The sequence below is a fragment of the Mastomys coucha genome, unplaced genomic scaffold, assembly GCF_008632895.1.
Source record: "Mastomys coucha isolate ucsf_1 unplaced genomic scaffold, UCSF_Mcou_1 pScaffold6, whole genome shotgun sequence".
Lineage (NCBI taxonomy): Eukaryota > Metazoa > Chordata > Mammalia > Rodentia > Muridae > Mastomys > Mastomys coucha.
The window spans coordinates 22,918,433-22,944,568 of NW_022196912.1; the positions used below are offsets into that span (position 1 = coordinate 22,918,433).

The 26,136-nt window shown below is 41.4% G+C and overlaps 1 protein-coding gene and 3 non-coding genes across 4 annotated transcripts in view; all 4 read right to left on the bottom strand.

Annotated features, from left to right (window-relative positions):
- Nucleotides 1–26,136, bottom strand: part of Wdr43 (WD repeat domain 43) — a 43,111-nt gene that overhangs the window by 15,165 nt on the left and 1,810 nt on the right. Inside the window, exons 2-11 of the mRNA XM_031355729.1 lie at nt 19,689–19,826; nt 16,639–16,760; nt 14,092–14,212; nt 12,367–12,503; nt 10,860–10,962; nt 8,023–8,087; nt 5,895–6,066; nt 4,314–4,400; nt 3,222–3,353; nt 1,906–2,037 (exon numbers count right to left, since the gene is read on the bottom strand). Coding sequence (XP_031211589.1) covers nt 1,906–2,037; nt 3,222–3,353; nt 4,314–4,400; nt 5,895–6,066; nt 8,023–8,087; nt 10,860–10,962; nt 12,367–12,503; nt 14,092–14,212; nt 16,639–16,760; nt 19,689–19,826 — 1,209 coding nt within the window. The remainder of the gene's footprint in view (nt 1–1,905; nt 2,038–3,221; nt 3,354–4,313; nt 4,401–5,894; nt 6,067–8,022; nt 8,088–10,859; nt 10,963–12,366; nt 12,504–14,091; nt 14,213–16,638; nt 16,761–19,688; nt 19,827–26,136) is intronic.
- LOC116081298 lies at nt 3,047–3,122 on the bottom strand. The gene has a single exon (XR_004114803.1). It is a non-coding gene; the product is annotated as a small nucleolar RNA SNORD53/SNORD92 (small nucleolar RNA).
- LOC116081297 lies at nt 3,672–3,749 on the bottom strand. The gene has a single exon (XR_004114802.1). It is a non-coding gene; the product is annotated as a small nucleolar RNA SNORD53/SNORD92 (small nucleolar RNA).
- Nucleotides 12,974–13,059, bottom strand: LOC116081299. The gene has a single exon (XR_004114804.1). It is a non-coding gene; the product is annotated as a small nucleolar RNA SNORD53/SNORD92 (small nucleolar RNA).

The following is a 26,136-nucleotide window of genomic DNA, read 5'->3' on the forward strand; positions in this document are numbered from 1 at the left end:
TTGCTTTGCCTTTCTGTGATGATTAATGTTATTTAAAAAAAAACAAAAAACCTTTTTCAATGTGGGCTGGTGAAATGGTGCAGAGGCAAGGGATCTAACTACAAACTGACAATAGAAGGTCAACCCCTAGGACCCACATGGTGAAAGGCCAAAAGCAACTCCCAAAGTTGTCGACCTCCACATGCCACCTGTGGCACTCTCTGGCATATACAATAAGCAAGCACATAAGCAAACAAACAAATGTAAAAATTAACAATCAACATTTGCTACATATTCCTTCGTCCATCTGACTTTTGTATGTTGTCTGTTCATATTTCTAGTGGTTTTTTAAATGGCATCTTGCTAAATAAATTGTATCTACACTGGGTAAAAACTCTGTGATGTTAAGCAGACATTTTCAGCCTTACAGCATGCTGTTCCATAGTGATGTTCTGTTTCAGTCCTAATACTTTGAGTTGGTTCGCTGGAATAGGCTCTTGCTATGTCACGAACAGGCTAGCTTAAAGCACAATCCTCTTGCCTCATCCTTCTATGTGCACTACAAAATAGACTACCATTGTCTTTTTTTGAGATAGCATCTCTCTATGTAGCCCTGACTGTCCCTGGCTATGCACTAACAGGCTGGCCTTGATCTTTGCCTCACATCAACTGGTGAGATTATCAAAGGGTCCCAATACCTCCAACATCTAATATGTCTTTAAGAACAGAAGTTGCTGATTCTAAAAGCATCCAAATGAGGATTTATTCCTTTACCCTGTGATTTTTATACACATATCATATAATGTTTAATATTAAAACATTTTTTAAAAATTGCCATTAACTTATGTTAGGTATGGCAATAGATTGTGCTTCATTTTTTTAAAGGCCTACTTATGGATGAAACAGTACTCAATCATTTCTAAGCTTTACTCCACCTGCAGAAGCATGTGAACAAATAAATGAACACATGCTGGGCAGGCAAGCATTTGTGGGAGGTCCTGAACCTGACAGATGGGTTTCTGGTGATCTCTTATACTGTTCTAGAACTGGTTCACCTACTGAGGAAGGTTTCAGATCATATTCACATAACTGCTGATGGCGGGCCATCTGCACAAAGGTACTACCAAACAAGTGTTTTGTACAGATTATTTTTCATCAAATTTGTCTAGGTTTCCAAGCCACATTAAACTAAAATTCACCTAAAATACATCATCAGAAACTACTTGGAAAGTATTGTGAGGTTTTTAGAGCTGCCGGATTCCTCTCTTTATATGAAATCTATTTGAAAATCAGAGACAGTATTCATGGGTTACAAATTTAAAGTCATCTATCTATACTGACTGAATTAATACTAAGTCACGAAGACAAGACTTAAATGAAAATCTCATTAATCTGTAAAGGCTCTTTATTTTGTTTCAAATCTTCTGCGTAAATTGGGAAGAGGCAAACTGAGTATCGTCCTACAAGTAGTCACCAATTTATACAGACAGATATTAATGCTTCCTTACATTTCTACAGCTAAAAACAACCCCCAACCCTCTTCAATCTCCCCCCGAACTCCTACCCATTGCCAAGGTTCCACCTCACTGCCCCCTCACGGCCAGGGGAATCCAGAGTAAAAACTCAGGAACGCATTTTCCTACAGAAAAAAATATAAATTGTGATCTAGAATGCTGAATGTTATTGTTCAGCTGCACTTTATACAGGCTTTCGTAAACTAAAGCCTAAATAACCCAACAATTCAAAATAGCATTTCTATGAGAAAATGCATTCCAGGTTTAGAAGAATTAGCATACCTCCATGGTATGTTGGTGACCTAACCTCTAACTAAACTGGCAAAAAATTAAGTCACATGTTACTATATAACGTGACAAGTCCAATAGTTTCTACTTTCTCAATTCATTGAAAATCTGTCACAATACTTACGTTTAACATTTCAAAATCATTGCTTTCTAAGCCCTGCGTGAGAAGGACTGGAAAGCTGTTTGTCTGCAGAAGGTCGTCCTTCCTTCCTTTTGTATCTAGGTCCATGGCACCAAGGCGCTCCTCAATGGTAGCCTACAGAATGGAAACATCGCTAAGTTAGCCAGACAAGGAAGGGAGCTGGGGGGGGGGAGGGGAGGTTTTGCAAACTAGCTCAGATTCACACCTCAGGCACAGAATGACATTCTCAACACCACAGTAGTACTGTACAAGAAAAGTGAAAAAAGTTCTCACAGTGTAACAAAAAACAACTACCTAAGAGCCACACTGCGGACTAAAGAAACGGCTCAGAAGTTGAACCACTCTCCCCAAGGGCCCCAGTTTGATTCCCAGCACCCACATGGGAACTCACAACTATCATAAGAACACCAGTTCCAAAGAATTGATGCCCTCCTCTGGTCTCTACAGGCACTGCATACATGTAGGTAAAACATCTATACAAATTAAAATTGGTTTTGTTTTGTTTCAAGAACACATAAATCACAAGTCCTCTGGGAACATTAAAAAATGAAAGGACGGGGGCTGGAGAGATGGCTCAGCAGTTAAGAGCACTGACTGCTCTTCTAGAGGTCCTGAGTTCAATTCCCAGCAACCACATGGTGGCTCACAACCATCTGTAATGGGATCCGATGCCCTCTTCTGGTGTGTCTGAAGACAGTGTATTCATATAAATAGAAAATAAATAAATCTTTTAAAAAAATAAAAATAAAAGGACCTGGCATCTTACTAAGGTACAAGCAAAGAGCTATCACCACCTAAACTTTCCCTCACACAGCTATCCCTCACAACTATCCATCAACTCAAGTTTATCAAGCTGGGCTGGCAAGATGGCTCAGGCAGGTAAAATCTGCCACCAAGCCCACCAACCTGACTTTAATCCCTGGAACCCATGAGATGGAAGAAGAAAACAATGTGACAGGTTGTCCTCAACCTACATACATGACAGGCACACTATTACACAAGCACACACATACACACAAACCCCTCTCCAAAGTAATCAATTTTTAAAATGCCAAAATTTATAGCCCTATCAATGGCCATGACCATCACTGTACAAGACCAACTGGCACATAACCAGCCAGGGTTGCTCAGACAGCCAAGAGAAGAGGCATCATGGGAGCTCAGCAGTGTGCGAAACCCAGTGGAAGTCATCACAGCACACCCTGATGTAATCCAGTCAATTATCTGACAAAAAGACTAAACAGCAGCAAGCTCTGCAAACTTCTCAAAATCAGCTCTAAGTGGTAAGTGGTCAGTACCTCATTACTGCCCAATTTCCTCTTGTTCTCAGCCTCCTTGGGCTGGGCTGGCGGCAGCTTGATTGGCGCACGATGTCCAGGAACCCCAGGCACCAAAACTTTTGCTTCAGAATTCATTACGGGTGTTTTCACCTGTCACACACAGTACCAGGGTATGGGAAAGATGGAACTTAGTTCTTGTGCTTCCTACTAATGAAAGTAAGCAGCCCTCCGAAGGCTTTTCCATCATCAGACAGTGCAATACAGTATTCACCACGACAGAAATTCAAGACAAACTGTTAACTGACTATTGGCAAACTTAAAATACTAGTTAAAAGTTCATGGTTTTAAAGTTTACAATATCTCATTTAGAGTACAAGCCAAGAAAAATAACCTATAAAGTACTGTGTGATTTTAAAAAATGTTCAATTTACACATCTTACAACCTCCAGAATTAAATCTTTGCCAACCATGCTCAGACAGCCAAGAGAAAGGTGTCATCTCTGAAACTCAGCCAGACGCGAAACCATGTGCATATCATCACAGCATGAGTTGGCTTTCCTTCCTATTTCATACCAACAAGGTGCCTGCATGTCTACAGCAAATCATACTCAAAGCAGAATGCTCCAACGATAGTCTGAGCGGCAAGGAACTCCAGCACCATTATGGGTTGATTTTTCCCTGAAACACATTTTGCTGACCAAAATGTGCACTATCAAGTTGGGATAAGCAATACTGAAATTTGCTATTCCCATTCAATCCTACAGAGCTCCCTGTCCTGGTCATCATGCACCACACCAATAGCCTAGCGGTGGAGCTTTACAATACTTATGTCTACATGCAGTCCCACACTTCTAAGACAGAAGCAAAAAGAGAACAACAGAGGGTGAAAGAAGAGCCAGGTATGGCAGTGCACACACCTGTAACCCCAGCACTGAGGCTGAAGAAGAATGAGTTTTAATCTAGACCAAATAACAAAACTGTATCTCAGAAAACAGGAGAAAAAAAAATAAATGAAGTCAATCTAACACGACAGCACTTACACCACTAACTATATTCAACTCAATTTAAGCAAATCTGTTATTTTTAACATAAAACCCATGATGTGCTCACCTTGGTTATAGCAGTTTCTACTGTTGGAGCCCAGCAATTTGAAATGTCTCTTTCCAAACATATATGAGTATCTTTGCAGTTCAAAGCCTGGACATGGTTTTCAGAGATAGAAGAAGAAAAAAAAAAAAAGATTGTCAAACAAAGCAACCATCAGTGACGCTGTTTTCAGAGTATGCCACCAGTCAGTCAATCACCACTGGGACTCATGGCAACTGAGCAGAAGCACAGATTGAGGGCCCTGGTGAGGTATGTACCTCCTTGTTTATGGACCACTTGAACGTCTCATTTACAGAAAAAGGTATGTGGTTCAACATTCATATGAATAAAATCCCATAGATAAAACAACTGAGTCCTACCCTAAACAAGTTTGTTCTACAAGCAAGCTGAGGACAGCACTGCTTACTAACAGGCTGTTCTAAGAGGGATCTACATGCCCAGGCATGATGCTCAATGAGGAACAGGAGCCACATGCAAATTACGTAAGTCTCAGAAAAGTTCTATTGTACACTATGTAAATATTATTCTTGCATTACTCAAATGCCAATCCCCCCTCCCCATGATCCATAAAAGCTGATCCTCCAGTGGCTGAGCAGAAGAGAGAATAGGGCTAGACTTCCAATCCCAGCCGTAAAGCTTGACTAAATAAATCTTATAGTCTGTCTCATTTATTTGGGAGCTAGCCAGGATCACTTTTAAAACTTCTTTAACACCATATGCCTGGAAAGTTACTATCTGTAAAACCCAGACAGACTTTTAACAAAGGCTGCTATTATTGTTGTTGTTGTTGTTATTATTATTATTAGGAAGGGATTCCACATATAGCTAGCAGATGAGTTTCCAGCAGCATCTTTTTCTCCTTGTTTAATTAAACTGTATGTATACAATCAATTTTTCAAAGTATTTCTTGGATTGACAGACACCTGAAATCCCAGTACCCAAGAGGCAGAAGCAGCAGAGCCCCACCCCCCACATCCACAGCCAGAGGTACTACATGACAAGAGCCTATGTCAGTGGGACAGAGGCTGTCTAGCATGAATGAGGCATTATAAGGAAGAAAAATGATGTTCTGTAATAAACCCACGAGAACTTATTGGTTCCCTACAAGCCTTACCAAATAAAGCATTGTAAAATCAAACTTAAGCACTCATTGGACAAGACTAAGAACTTGCAAGTCTTTACAGAATATTCTGTAGTAAAAAATGTCAGGGCACTTCCATTACATCTATGTAAAGAATCCAGTGGCCGCCACCCAGGGCTACCGGCAAGTAATGCATTTTATGTAACAGGGCAGAATTCAACCTGAGTCATACTCATGCTGACCCCCAGCCAAAACCAGTACACAGCAGAAACAGGAAACTAGGACTACTTTAAAGTTAGTTATATAGCAAACAACAGATTTCCTAGACAAAATACCAAGATGAAGAGGTAACACTCAATATCCGTTGAGCGCAGGAAAAAAAAGAATTACTGAAAGTTTTTAATTAGAAGAACATGTTTATTTTCTCTGAAGTATTCCAATGAGGAACCAGAATAACTCCTTTGAAAATCTGAACTGCTATATCCAAAGTAGCCCCTACTTACCACTCGCTCAATGGTAGGCTGAAACCAATTGCCATACACAAGCAATAAGGACATTTTGTCTAAGCAAAAGCCAGCTGCTAGAATTGGGATGGGTTTTGGTGTTGCTTTCTTGCCCTTTCCAGGTGTTGCTATCTGAATTGTGCAATTTGAAGTCAAGGGCTTTTTACAGTGTCTAGGAGTAAAGGGAAAGTAAGATTAGAGAATCAAGTCACAACAAAAGGCCCTGCCCCCATCTCCACAGCAGCACAGGTGGCCAGAAAGACACAAGTCTCTCTCAAAACTTCACATGCCCTACCAACACCGGTGAGCCCTCAAACTCTTATGCCCTTCTGTCCCGTACTGTCAGACACCAAAAGAAGACTCGATACACCCAAATGAGCTCTCACTGTGCTGAAGGTCAGGCCTCACACACACACCTCCATTACTCTACCCCCAAAGCTTCACCACCTCTGGTATCTAGCTAAGAACTGATCACACCCCTCCAAGTCTTCTCTGGGCACTGCCCTGTTCTGGCTGTCCTATGCAGCCCTGAGGAGTAGGAACTTTTGCTCTCTACTAACACTCAAAGATATTAATTTCTCCTTTCCAAAATCTTTGAATTGTCTACAACACCAGCTACGTACATCTCCATCCAGCAGCCATCTGTGGCTCACTGCCTCTCTGCCTCACTACCGTCTCTCCCCAGCTCTACTACTGATGAATGTTTTCCTGAGGTTTCATACACAGTACTCAAGCTGCAAATCCTTCTGAAACTCTGGTCTCCTAAGTCCTGACTCAGGCTCTTCACTGCACCTCAACCACACACTTTCTCCCAACGCACTAACCTTGCTACCCCACTTCTTCCTGGTGAGCTCACACTGTCTATCATCTGTTTCAAGCATCACATTACGCCACCTTTTCAACTGTCTTCTGGTACCCTAAGTTCACAACTGTCTCTACGCCCTGGATTGTGCACCTGTTCGTCCTTTACCTCTCTTTAAACTATTTTTATCAGGTTGGACAGAATAACTCTCTTGAACCTTAGGTCACAAATCCTCTGCTTAAAACTCTTCAAAGGGGGATGGAGAGATGGCTTAGCAGTTAAGAGCACTGGCTACTCTTTTAGGACTCAGGTTTGATCTTCAGTACCTACATGGCAACTCAAAGTTCCAGGGGGGGCTTGGGAGATGGCTCAGCGGGTAAGAGCACTGACTGCTCTTCCGAAGGTCCTGAGTTCAAATCCCAGCAACCACATGGTGGCTCACAACCACCCGTAATGAGATCTGATGCCCTCTTCTGGTTTGCCTGAAGACAGCTACAGTGTATTTATGTATAATAATAAATAAATCTTTAAAAAAAAAAAAAAGTTCCAGGGGATCCAAGACCTTCTTCTGGCCCCAGTGTATACCAGGCATGCAAGTGATACACATACATGCATGGAGGCAAACACCATATATGTAAAATAATTAGAACAAAACAAACAAACTTTAATGGCCTACCTGTGCCAAAGAGAAATGTGCAAATCTTCAGCAGTCCTAATTACACACTGGAAAGCATACACTGCACACATACTACTGTGTAAAGTTCTCAAGTACTACACATGGAAATGCTATTCTTTAAGAGAGCTAAATGGAAAGAGACGCAAGCTTCCTGAGCTTTTACTTTTAACCCTTCTTGGTATGCTAGAGACTAAGCCATAGCACTGTGCATCCTAGGCAAGGTCACACCCCTTGCCCCCCAGAATGTTCTATAGTAGAGCACATTTCTTTCCTAGCTTTACCTACTCGGTATCAGGAAAACAGAACAGGGACACTTCACTGAGTGACATGTCCATAAACACAGGCAAATAAACCACTATGAAAGAAAAAACAAGTCACAACTCACAAAAACAAGCAAGTCCCTCCCAAACTTTTATTACCAACATTTACTATTTATACCCCACGAAAAGCCACTCTCCTAACCAAAGAAATGACATGGCCCATCACTCCCAACACTTGAGTTCTTCACATAGTCATGTGGATATGCAAGCAAGAATGCTTTCACAATAATCTAATGGAACAAGCAGGAATACAATACAAAGTATGAGGTTGGATTATAACACAAAGGAACACAGAAACAAGCAACTCTAATTTTAAAATCTCTTACTTACCCATTTAATATGTGTTCAAAAAGATGAACTTGACCATCTCTGCAAACAACAGCTAATTTGACAGGCTAAAAGAAAAATGTAGCTGATTAATTCTAGTCAGTTATATACCCAGTCTTCAATTTACCTCATGAAAACTGAACTCTTGTCCTACCTCCTTAGTAATTAGAATAATAAAAACAGCAACAACACACTTAAAAAACATTATCCAGAGCCAGCTAGATGGCTCAGCCAAAAGGTAAAGACATTTGTCATACAAGGATAGCCAGCCAAACTCTATATACGCATGGAGAGAACTGACTACAGAACTGTCCTCTGACCACACAGATGCACATAAGCAAACAAATTTGGGGAGTGGACAGCCCTGGCCATCATAGAACTATCATAGAGCAGGCTAGCCTATGCCTCTGGAGTGCTGCAATTATTAGGGCACACCATCACACTGTACTTGATGCACACAATTCTTTAACGAAATCTGTATCTCTCACAAATTAACTGTTGTTCTTGTCAAGACTGTAAAATAATGTTTAGGCCAAGAAGGTGGTATAGGCACAAAGCAACCTCCAAGGTAAACAAGAAAGAAAATGAATGACCCTGGATTGTCCCAGTCACAGCAGCCAGGGCTGAAGAAAACACCGCTTCTCATCCACAGAGGAGGAGGGGTGCACTGGCTCCTGGCTCCTACAGCCCCTGGTCTGGGCTCCCATCCATCACAGTTTTGCTATCAGCTTCCTGTGCTGAGGACTAAGCTTCAGTGCTGAAACTTCCTGACCAAAGCTTTCTTAATATTCAATACTGCCAACATCTTGCCATTTGTATTCTGTTATGTCTAGTGCAAAAATCCACAGAATTCAAAGGATGCCCAACAAACAAGGAAAACACGAGGACCTGGAAAACTTTCAGGATTAGACACCAGGGAAGGATGATCCTGAAGAAATGCCAGTTGTCCTTGAACATAATCAGTCACACCAAGGAAAGGCCATCCTCACATCACCACATTTAAGACTTCCCTTTTCCACAACCCCTAACAGATACATCCAACCCCAAACTACTGGTAACTAATCAGTGTTCCCTAAATCAGAATCATTTTATTTTGGACCTTATGACTAATTAATAATTACTACTTAAATTTATGTGGCGATTAAGACTTAGGTTTCTTGGGCTGGAGAGATGGTTCAGCGGTTAAGTTGATGCTCTGAAAGAGTGCTCTTCCAGGTCTTGAGTTCAATTCCCAGCAGCCACATGGTGGCTCACAAGCATCTGCAATGGGGTCTGATGCCTTCTTCTAGTGAAGAGAGCAACGGAAGTGTAGTCATATGCATAAAATAAATAAATCTTTAAAAAAAAAAAAGACTTTGGTCTTTTGATCCATTATTCGGTTTACTATGTAAATGCTTTTAAAGAGCCTGTGAGGGAGCTGGGAGTCCAAGTGCCTGCCACACACGTGTAAGGACCTGAGTTCAGTCCGAACACCCACATAAAAACCTAAGGTCAATTCTAGCACCCATGGTGGCACGTGCTTTTTGTTTTGTTTTGTTTTGTTGTTTTTCTAAACAGGGTTTCTCTGTGTAGCCCTGGCTATCCTGGAACTCACTCTGTAGACCAGCTGGCCTTGAAGTCAAGAAATCCACCTGCCTCTGCCTCCCAAGTGCTGGGATTAAAGGTGTGCGTGCCACTACCGCCCGGCGCTACCACTACCGCCCAGCGTGGCATGTGCTTTTAACCCCAGCACTATCGAGGAAGAGACAAAGAAGACCCCTGGGGCTTACTGGCAGTCCAGCCAGCTAACCTAATTACCCAGCTTACATTATGTTACATTACATATCCCTAAAATCACATTTGGATTATTAACCCAGCATTCAGCAAGGGCATAGGTGTGGGCTCAGTTGGTAGTTTGCTAGCATGGTAGGAATAGAATCCTGGGTTCAATCCTAAATCTCCACAAACCAGACTTGTGGTATACATCATTAACCCCTGCACCTGCAAGTAGAGGCAGGAGAATGAGGTGTTCAAGATCATTACCATTAGCAATATAGTGAGTTGAAGGGAAGCCTGGAATAGAGGAGACCCTACCTCAAGAAAAACAAAACAACAATGAAGATGATAATCTAATTGGGCATTCTGGTACATGCCTATAGTCCTAGAGCCTGGGAGACTGCGGCAAGAGATTGCCATGAATTCAAGGCCAGCCTGAGACACACAGCAGCTATCAGGCTAAGCAGGGACTATACAGCAAGACTGTCTCAGAGCTGGAGCAATGACTCAGAGGATATGAACATGAAGGCCTGAGCTCAAATACCCAGAGTCTACATAAAAAGCCAGACAGGATCACATGCATACCTGTGACCCCAGCACTGGGAAGGGGAAGGGAGGAGACAAGGGGAACCCAGTGACTTGCTCACCACCACCCTACCTCCAAGCTTAGTAAGAAACTCTACTTCAAGAGATTAAGAATGACAGAGCAGGATATACCCAATGTCCTCATGTGGTTTTTCCATGTGTACATGAGCATGTGTACCTGCACAGACACACAAACACACATACAGACATACACACAAAAAAATACCATCTTTAAAACTGTTCAGTAACTTAAAGAGGAAAAAAAATCTGTGTGGTATGCATGTATGTGGGTATCTTTCTCAGTTTCTCTCCGATTCATTGATTAGGACGAGATCCCTTGATTCATCTTTACTTCCCAAATGCTAGGCTTACTAGCAGCTAGCACACCTGCATAACTCTGACATGGGTTCTGGAGATCCTACTTAGCCAACAATTTGTGCACTCTTTAGTTCCATAACTTCTGTAGAACCTAAAATGAATTATCACACCAAGCCACTTACCTCTTCTTTGTTTTCTGACAAAGTCAAGTCAATATAGACTGGCTCATCTGTGACTGTAAAAGACATCACTGCACTCTTCTCTTTGTTCTCTGACCGGACCTGCCTAGATAACAAAAGCAGCCATTAGGTAAGAGGACAGATTTGCAGAACAACTAGGTAAGTCTATGCACCTAGTGCATGTCTGTTGCCCACAGCACACAAGCCAGAAGACAGGGAGAAGGTTCTCTGGAACTGGAGCTACAAACCTGGTAGCTCTGTAAGAGCAGCAGGCATTCCTAACTGCTGAACCATCTCTCCAGTCATAAGGATCTTTTTTAACACATCTAAATGTGTGTGTGTGTTCACACTCACAAGCACAATTGTGTGATGTCTAGCTTTTTTAAGTTTGAATTCACTTATATGCATATATATATGTATTTATTTGTTTATGGGGTAGTTTTTTTGGTTTTGTTTGTTTGTTTGTTTGTGAGACAGGGTATCTCTACTTAGCCCTGACTGTTCTGGAACCTGCTCTGTACACCATACCAGCCTGTTCCTCCAACGTGCTAGGATTAAAGGCTTGCACCAGCACTGTGTGGTGGCCACAAGTCTTTAAAGTGGTATCTGGAGACCAAACTCAGGCCCTATGTTTGCATTGCAAGCACTTATAATCTACACTATCTCCCCAGGCTCCATCTGTATACTTATACACTTTAAGCTCCACATCAATAGAGCTAGGTACAAATTAAATGATAAAGAAAGAAGTTAACATGTAACCTAAAAGCGTACTTCTGGGGTTGGAGTAATAGTTCAGTGTTAACAGCATTTGCTGCTCTCCTAAAGAACTTGGATTTAACTTGAAGCACCTTGTGGTGACTCAGAACTGTCTAGAGGTACAGTGTAAGGAGAGCTGACACCCTCTTTAGACTCCAAGGACACTAGGTATGCAGGCAAAACACCCATTCACATAAAATAAAAGAAAAATCAGGGCTGGAAAGATGGCTCAGCACTGGCTGCTCTTCCAGAGAACTGGGTTCAATTCCCATCACCCACAACTCATAGTGGTATACATAAAAACAACATGAGGACACGGGGCAGCTCACAACAGTCTATAACTCCAATCCTAAGGGATCTGACACCCTCATAAAGTTATACATGCAAAGGGAAAACACCAATGCACATAAAAAATTTTTAAAAAGATTTTAGTATGCTTTTAGTTCTATTGAGAATTTATTTCCTACTAAATCTTATATTTAGTCTAGAAGAAAATTAACTTATATGTAGTAAATGCACAAACACTTTAACTTAAAATGGCTCTTGTGAAAATTATATATTTCCAAAAAATGTTGAAATTACATAAAAAAAGCACTTTTAAGTTCTTAATAAGGTCCATTCTAACTCTAATTTTTTTATGTCAATGTAAGTCCAACAATCAACACAATAAATCAACTTATCTATACTGACACCATAAGCTGTGACAGATTCTTAAGAAGCAAAGCTGAACCCCCAACCCAAAACAGCTACATACCAGACATTAAGTAATCGGTCATGTACTGCTCCAGATAAGAAATAAAGGCCTGTAATCCCGTCAAAAGGTTGGCTCTCATTAGGTCTGATGGTTGTGAACCTAAGTGATGAAACAGGCGTCGCATGTCCTGTGAAGTGCTAGAGGAAGTTAAATCTCGTTTAGGAGACAGACTATAAACAGTGCAAAAATAAGTCCTTACAAATCACACATAACAGGGGCACCTACAACACAGAACAGTTAAAATTCATCCCAAACAAAAGTCTACCTGCACTACACATCTTTCCCGTCTTCCCCTTCTCAAAAGAAAAAAACACACCTGAACAATAAAACACAATTGAGATGCCTCTCCTATCGCCCTGCGCACCACCAGCTTCTCTCACTTCTGAATCAACTCTGCCTGGTTTTATCCTCTCCTTGTATCTTTGTTCTACTTCTCCCCTCCACACCCCTGCCTTTTTAAAAAAAAAAACAGGACAGGATCTTGCTGGATAAGCTATGTTATCCTAGAACTATGCAGCCCAGGCTTGCCTCAACCTCTTAAGCATGGGATTAGAGGCATGAAGCACCGTTTTGGACTTGATTCTACCATTCTGAAAGGGATGCTCTGGTGCTCAGACACAGCCAAGGAATTGTAGGTCCTCACATTACTCTCAGTTGAGTCGAAACCACAATCATAAGGCATCATCACAGCACCATAGCTTCAACACCCCTGAGTACAACTTATTTAAAACTCCTGATAGCAAATTTCTACAAAATGCTAGTAACACACTAAAACACAACTATAATCACTGCATAATGAAGGTTTTTAAATTCAAATTCCACTTGTTTTACTCATTTGAAAATGTATATGAACATGACTGAATTATTTAATGTAAAAAAAAATCAGATTTGAAAAAAAATCATTTTTTATCTATTAATTCTATTATTTATTTAATTTTAAAATCATTTTGAGTGTATGGGGACTTTGCCAACATGTATCGTTGTGTACTGGGTGCACAAAGAGGCCAGGAGAGGGTGTCAGATCACCTAGAAGCACAATATGGTGTTCATGTGAACTGAACCTAGGTCCTCTGGAAGAACAGCAAGTGCTCTCAATCTCTAAATTAACTCTCCAGTCCTAATTCTATTATTTAAACTAATTACTTGGCAACTGGTAACTTTAGTATTTTTTTTTCCTGAAAAGATCCCTTGTAGCCCAGGCTGGCCCTGCTCTATAGCCACAGATAACCTGAGACTTCTGATACTCCCTCTGCTTTTATTGTGCAAATATGCACAGCCACACATTAAGATATATGGCTTACTCAGTGTTAGGGACTAAACCCCATAGCTTCATGCTTGGTAGGCAAGAACTCTACCAACTGAGCCAACACTGAGCCCTAATTTAATCTATCTACAAATAAAGAACCTAGGCTGTTAGTTTGTTGAGACTGAATCTTACTTGTTATCTCAGCAGCTAGAGCCTTAACCCAATCACTCCATCTCCCAATGGAACATAGATGCATGTGACACATTAACGCGCTTGGGCAAGTATCTGAACTGTCTGGGGGCTGGGGGGAGGTGCTGCTGTTGCTGCTGCTGGGCTGTGGTGCTAGGACTGAACCCAAACCCTTATACATGGGAAGCAAGCTTTCTACTAATTGAACTAGGATCCATACTCTTTTGACTCCAATTTCTAAATACTTGCTCTATAGAACTATAATTTTAAAAACAATGTGATCAACTCACTCTGTAGACTTCTTTGGTCTCCAAAACCCATAGTTTGATTGTTCGACCAGCTGAAAGTAACATCTTTCCATCTGGGCTGATACACAGGGAACTGACGCTGCTGCTGTCTCCTTTCCATTTGCTGAATTGTGGAAAGAACCAAAACACCATAATGAACTAAGGAAACTATCAAGAGTAGAAAATAACAAAAAGATAAGTCAGATGTTAAAAGAACTTTTAAAAAGCACTTAAAAAAAAAAAAGTACTAAGTGCATTCCCTACAACCTTACATTAGGTTAGGTTAGTAACCCCAGACACATCACCAAGGTAAGGCCTCCCTGACAAGTTCTGGTTCAGTGAGAGACCCTGTCTCAGAAACAACACAACAAGAAACACGGAGAGTACCTGAAGAAGACACTCTGGGCTCCACATGCACACGCACACACACACATACACACACACAAAAGATGAATTCCTCACACTGCCATAAAACCAGAAAAACTACCTAAATCTGCCCCTATGTGTAGGGGATGATACCAATGCTCCCAGCAACCCCTGCTGCCAACCACAACCAAAGAAACTGTTAACTCTCTTATGCTGAGAACTTCATTATTACAGATGGCCAAGGCTCAGCCTACTATACTACAGAAGATCTGTCCGCACATGTAAAAAGCACGAGAGTACACTTTTAATTCCAGCACTCAAGAGGGAGAGTCAAGCAGATTGAGGGCAGCCTGATCTACACAGTAAATCCCTGAAGAGCCAGAGCAATACAAGTGAGTAAAAACCTGTCTTCTAAAAAAGAAGAGGGAGAAGAGCTGAAGAGAGCGTCAGCAATCAAGAGCACTGGCTACTCTCCAGGACCCAGGTTCAATTCCTAGAACTGACATGGCAGTTCATAACCATCTACAACTCCAGTCCCAGGGATCTGATGACCTCTTCTAGCCTCCAAGGGTACTTCCTGCTTGTGATGTACAGACATACATACAGGCAAACACCTAGACACATAAAATAAAATTAACAAAGAACTTTTTCTATAAAAGCAAAGCACTAGAGTAGAGCACACCCCTTGGAGGAGTATGACAGGTCACAGAGTAATAATCCATATAAACTAACACCTTAAAAGCCTTCGGACTGCTCTACAGAAACCCGACAGATAAAGGGTCAAACACACACACACACACACACACACACACACACACCTAGGATTTCAATTCTGCCTTTAAACAATTTCATTTCAAATACCAACAGGAAGCCAAGAATCTTCAACAATTTGAAGAATGCTTTCAACATGAAAACAAGGACTATATCCAACAATTCAACACATGCCACCCTCATAGATAATAGAAGTACAAAAGAAATACCACAATATCATCTTCAAAAAAGACATAGAAATGCAATAGTAAGAACAAATACATAAAATGATTTGAAAGACCAGGCTGTTCCCACCAAGCACCAATGAGTCTCCTTCAACACACAGGAAGTCATCACGGTGGTGTACACCTATGTGACAGCAGCCGGGAAGTGAGAGCAGGCCATCAGTTCAGGTTTCTGAATACAACATGGCTCAATGAAGAAAAGTGCAAGCTGCCATGCCTAAGAGCCTAAATTCCATCCCCCAGCCCACGGGGGAAGGAAGGAACACTACAGGTACAGCGGTAAACTCAATTACTTTATGAGACAGCACAGTGGAGTAGAAAAGAGGTCAGGCATTTATCTAACCCACTTATTTCTGAACTGTGCAGCAAGGATACACCAGGCTCAGGATGTAATAACTAAATACAATGGTATATCGACCATGCTAAACTGTTTCTATATGAATGATCATGAACTCTTATCTAACTAGAGTCCACGGAACTGTCAGCCCCACCCCAGCCCACTGTCAATACTCTCCAGGGATTTCTTCTGGCCAGTCACCAGCATGTATGGATGACTAGCAGTAAGTGCAGCAGTCACTGGTCCACTCACCTGCACCTCCAGCCCCAAACACTCCCTTAGATGGTAAACCCTCCCTGCGACCATATACACTGGGCCTTTCTTGTCTTTCGCTTTAGTTGTATCAAAGGTCCCCAAACCATTTCCCTCTTCAGACCCTAATTCCTCTAACTAAAAGATACTTTTATCCATTACTGTCTGTTATTCCCTAGGACACCCACCTCTATATTAATTTATTCACTACCAAGTTAATCTTTTACTTTCCTATCCCCTGGCCTTTGCTCTGGCCATATCTCTTTTGTTCCTTTGCCCATTCTTAGAGGGCTTATCTAACTTTCCCTATCTAAACTTATCTATCCTAGGTTCACCAGGCCATTCTAACTGTACCTTGCTGACCTGACAAATAGCCTCATGCCACCTCTGACACTTGTTTCCACTGTGTACCATTTAGCTTTTCTGTTACTCAACTCTCCTTAACTTTCTCTATTTTACTTGAATGCAGTAAAAGCTTGAATGCCCAATTTGACTCAAAGTTCCTTAAAAACCATCTATATAACCTTATAAATGTATATATTCCCTACTGGGTCTCAAAAGATGCTGGGCCAACCTCCACTCCCAGGTATTGATACTCACCACTTTACTTTGCATGTCTGTATACTCCACTCCACAATATACTTATCATCTGAACAACTATATATGCAGTCATTGTCTTGATGCCACTGTATGCAATTGACTCTGTTTTCATGTCCACCACTCTACAGATTAAAAAACAAAACAAAACAGAGTCTTACATAATAGTTTGAATCCTGAAACTATGAAACTTTACCTCAAAACCTTAGGCCTTAAACTGAGGCCTTAACTACATCTTACCCGTTTTAATATCCTAACATCAAAAATGAGGTAAACCAGCAAGATCGTTAATTTTTTCCCTGTTTCTCTGTAGGAAAAACCTACTTTTACATCCTCAAAGGGTACCAGACTAAATGTCATTTGCTCAGAATAGAAGTGCCAGCATAAGATATGAGCTGTACTAGAAAGAACTAGTGGACCCAAACCATGGAGTCCAAAATTCGACTTCTTTATGAGAGGGATTGGCCTAGAACTTGCAGTAATCCTCCTGCCTCTGCATCCCAAACTCTTCAATCAGACATACACCAATGTCCAGCTGAAATCACCTTTAAGGTGTTTAGCTGAAAACAATACCATGCCACCCCACACCCCGCCCCAAAAATCTGCCAACCAGGATGGTGCTGGCCTCCAGTCACAGCACTGGAAGTGGAGAGGGAGTTTTGAAGTCAGCCTAAGCTACACAGCAATATGCTATCTCAAAAGGGGAAGGGGGAACTTTTTCTTAATAAAGAAATCGGTTTCTTTAGGTAAATTCATGTGTGACACAAGATGGCATACGTGTGAACATTGCTTTTATCTTTGTTGTTTTCCAACAACAAAGGTAGAACCCACATAAGGGACCACCCACCACTTGGAGAGAAATCGTACATACATTCTTATTACATGTCAAAATTGTGTATCTTTATAATCTATAACATAGACAATTCTGGTGGTAGGTGTGTATATTCATGCTTGGAAAGTTGTGTGTTATGTACACATGCATGTTAGAGTACTGGCCAGAGGACAATTTTAGATGACATTCCTCTGAAGCTTTTGGGTTTTTTGTTTGTTTTTTTTTAATTTCAAGACAGGGTCTTTCCCTAGCCTGGAGCGTGCCAAGTAGGCTAGGCTGGCTGCCCACCCAGCTCCAGAGAGCTGTTTGTCTTTACCTTCCCAGTGCTAGGATTAAAGCATATTCTACCAATGCCCCCTGTTTTTAAATTTCCTGTGGATCTTGCAGTCTAAATCCAGGTCCTTCTCTGCAAGGCGGGCATCTTACCAGCTAAGTTATCTCCCAATCCAATGTAGACAATTTCAAATAGCAGCTTAAAAACAGATCAATTTTTAGGTGCTACATTTTAAATTTATGTGTGTGCATGTATGCCTATCTGTCTGCATGTGATTGTAGAAGACCATGAGAAGAAAGCCAGATGCTTTTCATCCACTAAATGCTGGGGATTTTCTTTTCTTTGGTTTTTTTGAGACAGGGTTTCTCTGTGTAGCCCTGGCTGTCCTGGAACTCACTCTATAGACCAGGCTGGGCTCCAACTCAGAAATCCGCCTGCCTCTGCCTTCCTAGTGCTGGGATTAAAGGCGTGTGCCACCCTGCCTGGCACTGGGGATTTTCTTGTTGCTATCTATCTATATGAGCTTTTCAGGGTGGCAGTACTGATCCTGAAGCACAGGTACTATCCTATCCTTTCCACTAGTGATGACATATGAAGACGATTTCTAGAAATCACTCATTCTTAACTCTGAAGTCTTGATTTCTGAGGTACGCTTGTAAATTCAAGAGACTACATGGGTGGCAGGGCAGGGAAGTGTCCATTCTTTTGCAACAGAAAAGCTGGAAACTTCCCAATGGCCAGTAACAGTTATATGCCGAAGGGATTACCCAACTTAATGCAAACCTAGGACAATCACTAGAAAGATGACAGCTACTTTTAGATAAGATAGAAACTTGTAACAATGAAAACAAAAATCAGAATACTATTAATGACCAGATAAAAGCCATCCTTTTAGTCTATGTATTGAGCACAGAAAAGCCACAAATTGTGGGGCAGTCGTGGCTCACGCCTTTAATCCCAGCACTTGGGAGGCAGAGGCAGGCGGACTTTGGAGTTCGAGGCCAGCCTGGTCTACAGAGTGAGTTCCAGGACAGCCAGGGCTACACAGAGAAACCCTGTCTCAAAAAACCAAAAACACAAATTAATAAACAGAGATCTCTCTTGGTGAGATTCATATGAAAAGCCTTTTTCCATTTTCAATTTCATGTCATTCCAAATTTTTCTATGGTAGATGCTGGCTAGAATGGAAACTCTACTGCCGTTTTCTTTCACACAATAAGCACTCCTCTATACAGACATCCATCCAGTGAACAAAAGCACACTGTAACTGAGAATACCTGAGAGCAATTATGTTAGACTCTCTTCTAGAGCCTGACCCACACTTCTTAGTTTGAGATACTGGGCTGCAACTCTGCCTGGCTGCTGGATCCACTCACTGCCCATGTGTTTCAAGGAGACACGGCTAGAAGGACAGGGCCTTATTGCTTCCGTCCTCTTGTATGCACCATCCCAACAGCTGGCTTCTTCGCCTGTGGTGGGACAAACTGAAGCCAACAGGCAATCTTGGTAACCCTCGGGAACCAGTGTCATCTCCCCCTCGGAGACATCAGGAAGCAGTAGCACTCTCCAGACACGTGCACCCCAGTCGCATAGAGCCCCTGGTCCACAAAGTGTTAGCAAGTTGACCCCATGGTCTCAGCTTCAGCAGCAGCTCCAAGTTCCTCCCTTGTTCCCTAGAAGAGGTTCAACAGTCTTCCTGAAGCTGCTGTCTGTGCTGACTTGCAAGTCCTCTGACACCTTCTGACTTCAGTCAGAAGTTCTCTGTACTCTAACTCGTAAGTCGGAATTCCCTTCTACAGCTTTTACAAATATCATGTTGATGTTTTAATGGGATGGAATAGGAAACTGTTGCTACATAGAGCTCATCAATATCTTGGGAGTATTTTTAATAATCTCTAATAATTAGTTTCTGTCACATCTTTTACATAAATACATAAATATACTTACTGTTAATTTACTGTGCAACTCTCCTTTTACTGTACTATACAATAAAATGCTACCGACTGCCGTGCCGAGAGCCAACAAGTCGACCTGCTCATTCGTTCCTGTAACTTCCGATTTCCTTTTTTTCCTCTGATGACTTTCCTGGAAAGACAAAAAAAAGGGAAAATTAACATTTTGTTTGTTTGGTTGGTTGGTTGGTTTTTCGAGACAGGGTTTCTCTGTGTAGCCCTGGCTGTCCTGGAACTCACTCTGTAGACCAGGCTGGCCTGGAACTCAGAAATGTGCTTTCCTCTGCCTCCCAAGTGCTGGGATTAAAGGCATAAGCCACCACCACCAGGCAAAAATTAAAATTTTAACTTAGCATTTCAAATATATACCAAAATATCACTAATACATAAACGCCAGGGCCTGTGCACATTATAAGTTTCCTGGCCTTCTTTCCCCCCTCTAAAAAAGAAAGGTCTCTTCATATGCTTTCAGCACTCTCAATAGACCCAACAGCTCAACCGTCCTTCTACTTCTTAAACATCAGCAATTCTTCCTAGCAGGTCTGAGGAAAACCTTCCCAAGGAGAGAGATCCACACCAAGGCTGTGAACCCACATATCCAGGCCCAAGCAGCCAACTCTTCCATTTTTCTCAAGCTCTAGCCTCACTTCCTAGAGAACACAAACATTTTTATATTCATATACCTTAACTTCAATCTGAGGCAACCAATACTTTTGAGTGGCAGCATAACCTGGTCAGTGGCTGGTTAACGGTTAATCTGGTATTTTCCTGCAAGGTTGCTGCTTCTACTGACTTTGAAGACCTGCTATCCATATAGTAGGGAAATGCCATCAGACTTGTTTATTTCAAATTTGATATGATACAGCTCATGTCTAGCCATCAAAAATAACTAGTGAGCAGGTTGTGGTATACCAACCATCTAAGCCCAACACTCTGGAGATAGAGGCAGGAGAATCAGTTCAAAGCCACTCTTGGCTATATGAGAGCCTGTCTCAACACTTGAAAAACAAAAATTAATGACCTCAACTTAAGAGTACCATTACATCAGAACTTGTGATGCTGGAAATTATATTTTATTAACTTCCTCCATAAATCTTATAAGCCCACTTATATGTGTGTGCACCATGTGTGGCTGATATCCAGAGGCCAGAAGAAGGCATTAGATCCGCAGGGAACTAGAGGTACAGTTGGTTGTTAGCTGCCATGTGGGTGCTGGGAACATAATTCAAATACTCTAGAAGAGAAGCGCTCTTCATGGCTGAGCTTCAACCCCCTTCTATTAATTTCTTAGACCTTTCCAACTTATATAAATATTTAAATTTTAATATAAGGAAGCTCTAGAGGTCTATTCTTTTGGCAAGAAGACTAAATATTCTAGGAAAGGACTTCTCTTACCCAGGCAGTGTCTCAGCTCTACAGCAAAGAAACCCAAAACAAACCCAAATCTACTCAATTCAAGAATCACTGAAGAAAGCTGCATCACTGCCTATGCAGGGAAGAACACCAAGGGACAGAAGCAGCAGTGGCTCAGCATGTCTGTGATCCAGCACCTACCTGGGAGGTTGCTAAACAAGGCCAGGAGCTCCAGACTAGCCTAAGCTTCATAAGCCCCTCTCACAATGATTAAGGCAGGCAGGCAGACAGATGGGTGATAGGGAGACAGATGATAGATAAATCAACTGATCAAGGATTTCATTTTTATGATTAATAGGTAATAAGTAGATGATAAATAAATAAATTGATCAAGGATTTCTTTTTATGATAGGTGATAGATTTTTATTTTATGTGCATTGGTGTTTTGTCTGAATGTATGTCTATGTGAGGGTACTAGATCCTGAAGTTATAGACAGCTGTGAGCTGCCATGTGGGTGCTGGAAATTGAACCTGGGTCCCTTAGAAGAGCAGTCAGTCAGTGCTCTTAACCATTGAGCCATCTCTCCAGTCCCTCAAAGATTTCTAAAGCATATTCTTTTTTCCCCAGACTCCTAAAGCATATTTTCCTTTTCTCCCTCCCAATTTCTTTTTTTATCTTCAAAGGATACATCTGAAGAATTTTATTTATAGAACATTGGTAAATAAAAAAAAAATCAAAATAACAAAAGTAACTTTTCACTTAAACATCTTTGCAAGTTCTTAGAAATAACTATAAAATAAATCCAACAGAAGTTACAAGAAAAAAAAATATATACTCTGGAAGTCTCAGCCTGAAACACTGACGCTTCTGAATTAAGAATATGCTAAGCCCTCTATCAGTTTCATGGTTTTTAAAGTGTCCTTAAATGGCTCCAAAGCACAAATGTGATTTCTACACAAAGTTAAGAACAGAAATACTTATTGGGGGGTGGGGTGCAGGGCACTAACCTAAAGAGTTTCAGATTTTTGATTTTCAGTAAAGTGAAAGTAAATACTGTAAAGTCGCAAACTTCCTAATTCTGAAACACCTTACAATCACTACTTACCTAGGTTCTCCTTCCTATGTGGGCACAGCCCTAGTTTCCATTACAGAAGAGCTTGAAGCCAGCCCGGGCTATCTAAAACACTGCCTAAAAGAAAAGAGCTGGGCATAGTGGCATATGTCTTACTTAGGAGGCAGAGGCAGGAGCATTTCTGTGACTTCAAAGGCCAATATCACCTATATAGCAAGTTCCAGGACAAGACAAGATAGCCAGAGCTACAGAGTAAAAGCCTATCTCAAAAAACAGAACAAATTTTTTTTAAAGATTTATTTATTTCATGTATGAGTACACTATAGCTGTCTTCAGACACACCAGAAGAGGGCATATCCCCATTACAGATGGCTGTGATCCACCATGTGATTGTTGGGAATTGAATCAGGACCTCTGGAAGCACAGTCAACACTCTTTACTGAGCCTTCTCTCTAGCCTGAAATTTTTTCTTTTAAAAAAAAGAAAAAAACAGACCTCTTTAATTGAGCATGGTGGCTCATATACCTAAAATCCCATAGTTAAATACCATCTCTCCTTGGGGGTAGAGGGGTCAAAGAAAATCTTTCCTAAAATATAATCACTTTATTTGGGTGGTGGTGGCGCACGCCTTTAATCCTAGCACTAGGGAGGCAGAGGCGGGCGGATTTCTGAGTTTGAGGCCTGTCTGATCTACAGAGTGAGTTCCAGGACAGCCAGGGCTACACAGAGAAACCCTGTCTCGAAAAACCAAAAAGAAAAAAACCAAAACAAAAACAATCTCTGCCCAGTACTGGAGCAGGGAAGAATAGAAAGAAGATCATTGATTCTAGGCTTGCCTGGGCTACTGAGTTCCACATGGGCCTGAGTAAATAAATAACCCCATCTCAGAAATAAGTATGGAATTTAGGACACACAGGGCTCAGGACTAGAACATTTATGTAGCAAGTTCAATTCCCAGAGCACGCGCGCACACACGCACACACACAAAAGTAAATGCAATTATACATATCTACCCATGTCCAACATGGGAAAATGATCAAGTCCACCATATAAGACATCAACCAAATCAGTAATTTACATGACCAATGTTCACTTTAATAAAAGACAATGGCTTAAAAAATCATTGTGTGTGTGTGTGTCTGTATATAAATGTCCACAGAGGCAGGCCATTAAATTCGATCCTTGGTACTCTAGTGATAGGCATGTGAGCCACCCAATGTGGGTGCTGAGATCCAAACTCAGGTCCTCTGAGCTGGCCGTAAGTGCTTACTCTTAACTCCTGTGTTACCTCACCACCCCCAAATCCAGTGTCATAAGTACAATTCCACACAAATAGTCCTGAATCCAGGCTGGCACTACTGACTCCAGCTCTATTCTAATACCATGCTCTCTAAACTTTACACACACACTTCCTCCAGAAATCTTTTGCTTCTCTTAAGAAGACTGTGCCGGCCGATGGTGGTGCACGCTTTTAATTCCAGCACTTGGGAGGCAGAGGCGGGCTGATTTCTGAGTTCGAGGCCAACCTGGTCTACAGAGTTCCAGGACAGCCAGGGCTACACAGAGAAACTGAAGTCAGACTGTGCAAGGCCAGTAAATCCTGAGCTGTCCACTTCTGTTAGTTACAGCTGTTCCCTCTAAAGAACTCAGCATATCACATGAATATTGAGTATAAAGCTTAAGGAATGAGAAAGTTGTTGGGTCAAGAATCTCTAATAGGAAAATGTACATGAAAGCAGTAGGAGTAATAGTCTTTACTAACTTTCTATTAGTGTATAAAAAGCCTGTGACTTCTTAAAGAGATTTCCAATGTGAGCGAAGCAATGAACACCAGAAGCCCATCTGATCAAGGGCATCAGAAAGCTGAGGCAGCCACACATCTGACTTCAAAAAGCAACAAGCTATAGACAACAGGCTGCACACAAGGATTTAAAAAGCATAACCGGACAACCAGACTCTGACTGATCCTGTCAACACTTTTCAGATTGAGACTGCAGAGTTAAGAGTTTGTGTACACACGGAGGCCCATACACACTCAAGGACACAAATAAAAAAAACAGCAACGTTTCACAAAAAGATCCGGCGTGTGAAGACACACTCAGCAGGCAGATCTCCGAGGCCTATGTGGTCTACAAGGCCAGGGCTGTCCCATAGAGAACCCTGTCTCAAAAAAAAAAAAAGGAAAACTTAACCTCACCATTTCCTTACCTTTCCACTCTATCTCACTTAACGCTGTTATAGCCTGCTAAACCTGGTTCATGACCCACTAATGCAGCAAACCAGTCTTAAAAACTGACCTCAGACACTGAAAATTTGTTCAATTTTTAGTAAGTAGTTTTTAAGTCCATTTTTGACCATTTTTTTACTCTGGCATATGTATTTCATAGATAAGAGTGAAAAAGCATACATCTCATCAAATTACAAATATATCAAAATAAATGTTCTTCTACCAATAAAATCTAACCTGTAACCTTTACCTTCCTTTGAAATGTAAGTACTTGAGACTGTCAGGAATACAGCTGAATTGTGCTGTACTTCCAGAGGGAGACTGAAGAGAGCTTAAACTTTTCCTAGCCATCTCAGCAGTGTTTCAGTCCTGCTCTAATGCCATCTAATGCCTGAAATGCTCTGTCCTTCAGTCAAGTTCTAGGCTGTATGTATGTGTTCACGTTTCCACAAAGCATGTGAAAGTGAACTGTGGTCCCAACAGACAGGGCCAGACTTCCAGGTTCTCCTACCAGAGGATAAAGAAAAACAAGTTTGAGAGAAGGGTGGTGGGGAGCAACAGGATCAATTTCTAGGTGGCTTAAATGTGTGGCTCTAGCCCACTACTAGCATAACAGCTTCAATACAAACATAAACTAGAGAAGTGCTAAATCGATCATGGCATAAACTTCAAGGCCTTATGATCACTCTAGAAACAGGAAAAAGCAATCTAACCTTTTAAACATTTATGAAACACCACTACAACCTATTATTCAAGAAGCACAGTATGAACTCACCTTTCTCTACTGGTAGAGAATTATCAGACATTGTCCTTGTAGCAAGCTGCCAATTACTAAACCAAGTGCAGGACACTCATGTACTTCTTTACATGAAAGAATACAGTACTGCATGAGGACATGAGTCCAGACAGAACATTCACTGGTTCATACAATAACCACTTACTATGAACCAAGTCTCACTATAATAACCATTATTTATTATTACCTCATTTAATACTAAGAGCTCTAGAAGTAGGATAATGTCTACTTCCACACTGGAGAGTAAATCCCATGTCAGACTGTACCAATATGGTGGGGAACATGGGCTTTATAATAACATCCTTTTTATGTCTCATAATTTAAACACTCAAAAATGTAAAATGGGTTTTGTATGATAATCATCTGAGTATTTAAAATAGCAGGGCATACAATCCAGAGCTTGAATGGCTGCCACAAACTTTGATCCACATACTACCCAACCTATAAGCCCACCCCCAGCACAAAGCAGACCAGTTAATTCCACTGTTAAAGTGCTTCTCTAACTGTAAAACTGAAGCTTCAGTAAGTCATATACCCAGGATGGGAACTGATTAGCTCTGCAGCCATCCTGGCTCTCAATTCCATGATAAAATGCAAGGGTACTAGTTAATAGTGTAGGGAGACTAGGCTGGGATCCTAGTGCCACCCTTTATTAGTGACCAAGGCTTTGGTTATGCCATTTAGCTTCCTGAACCCTGACTGCTTTTCTGCTCTGTTTTTGTGGTGCTATTGATCAAACCCAGGGCTTTCACATGCTAGGCAAGTATTCTATCTTTGAGCTACATCCCAGCCTAAGTCAGTTTATTTTAAACGCATTAATTCCTGGACATTTAGTAGTTACATAGCAAAAATGGCAACATACAGATAAAAGGGAAGTGAAACTTATTAACTCCTGGGAAGCAGGGCTTGCTGGGGACTGAATCCAGGACTCTAGGTATGCTAATCACATGTTCCTCTGCACTGCACATCCAGCACACCACTTGGGCTTCATAAC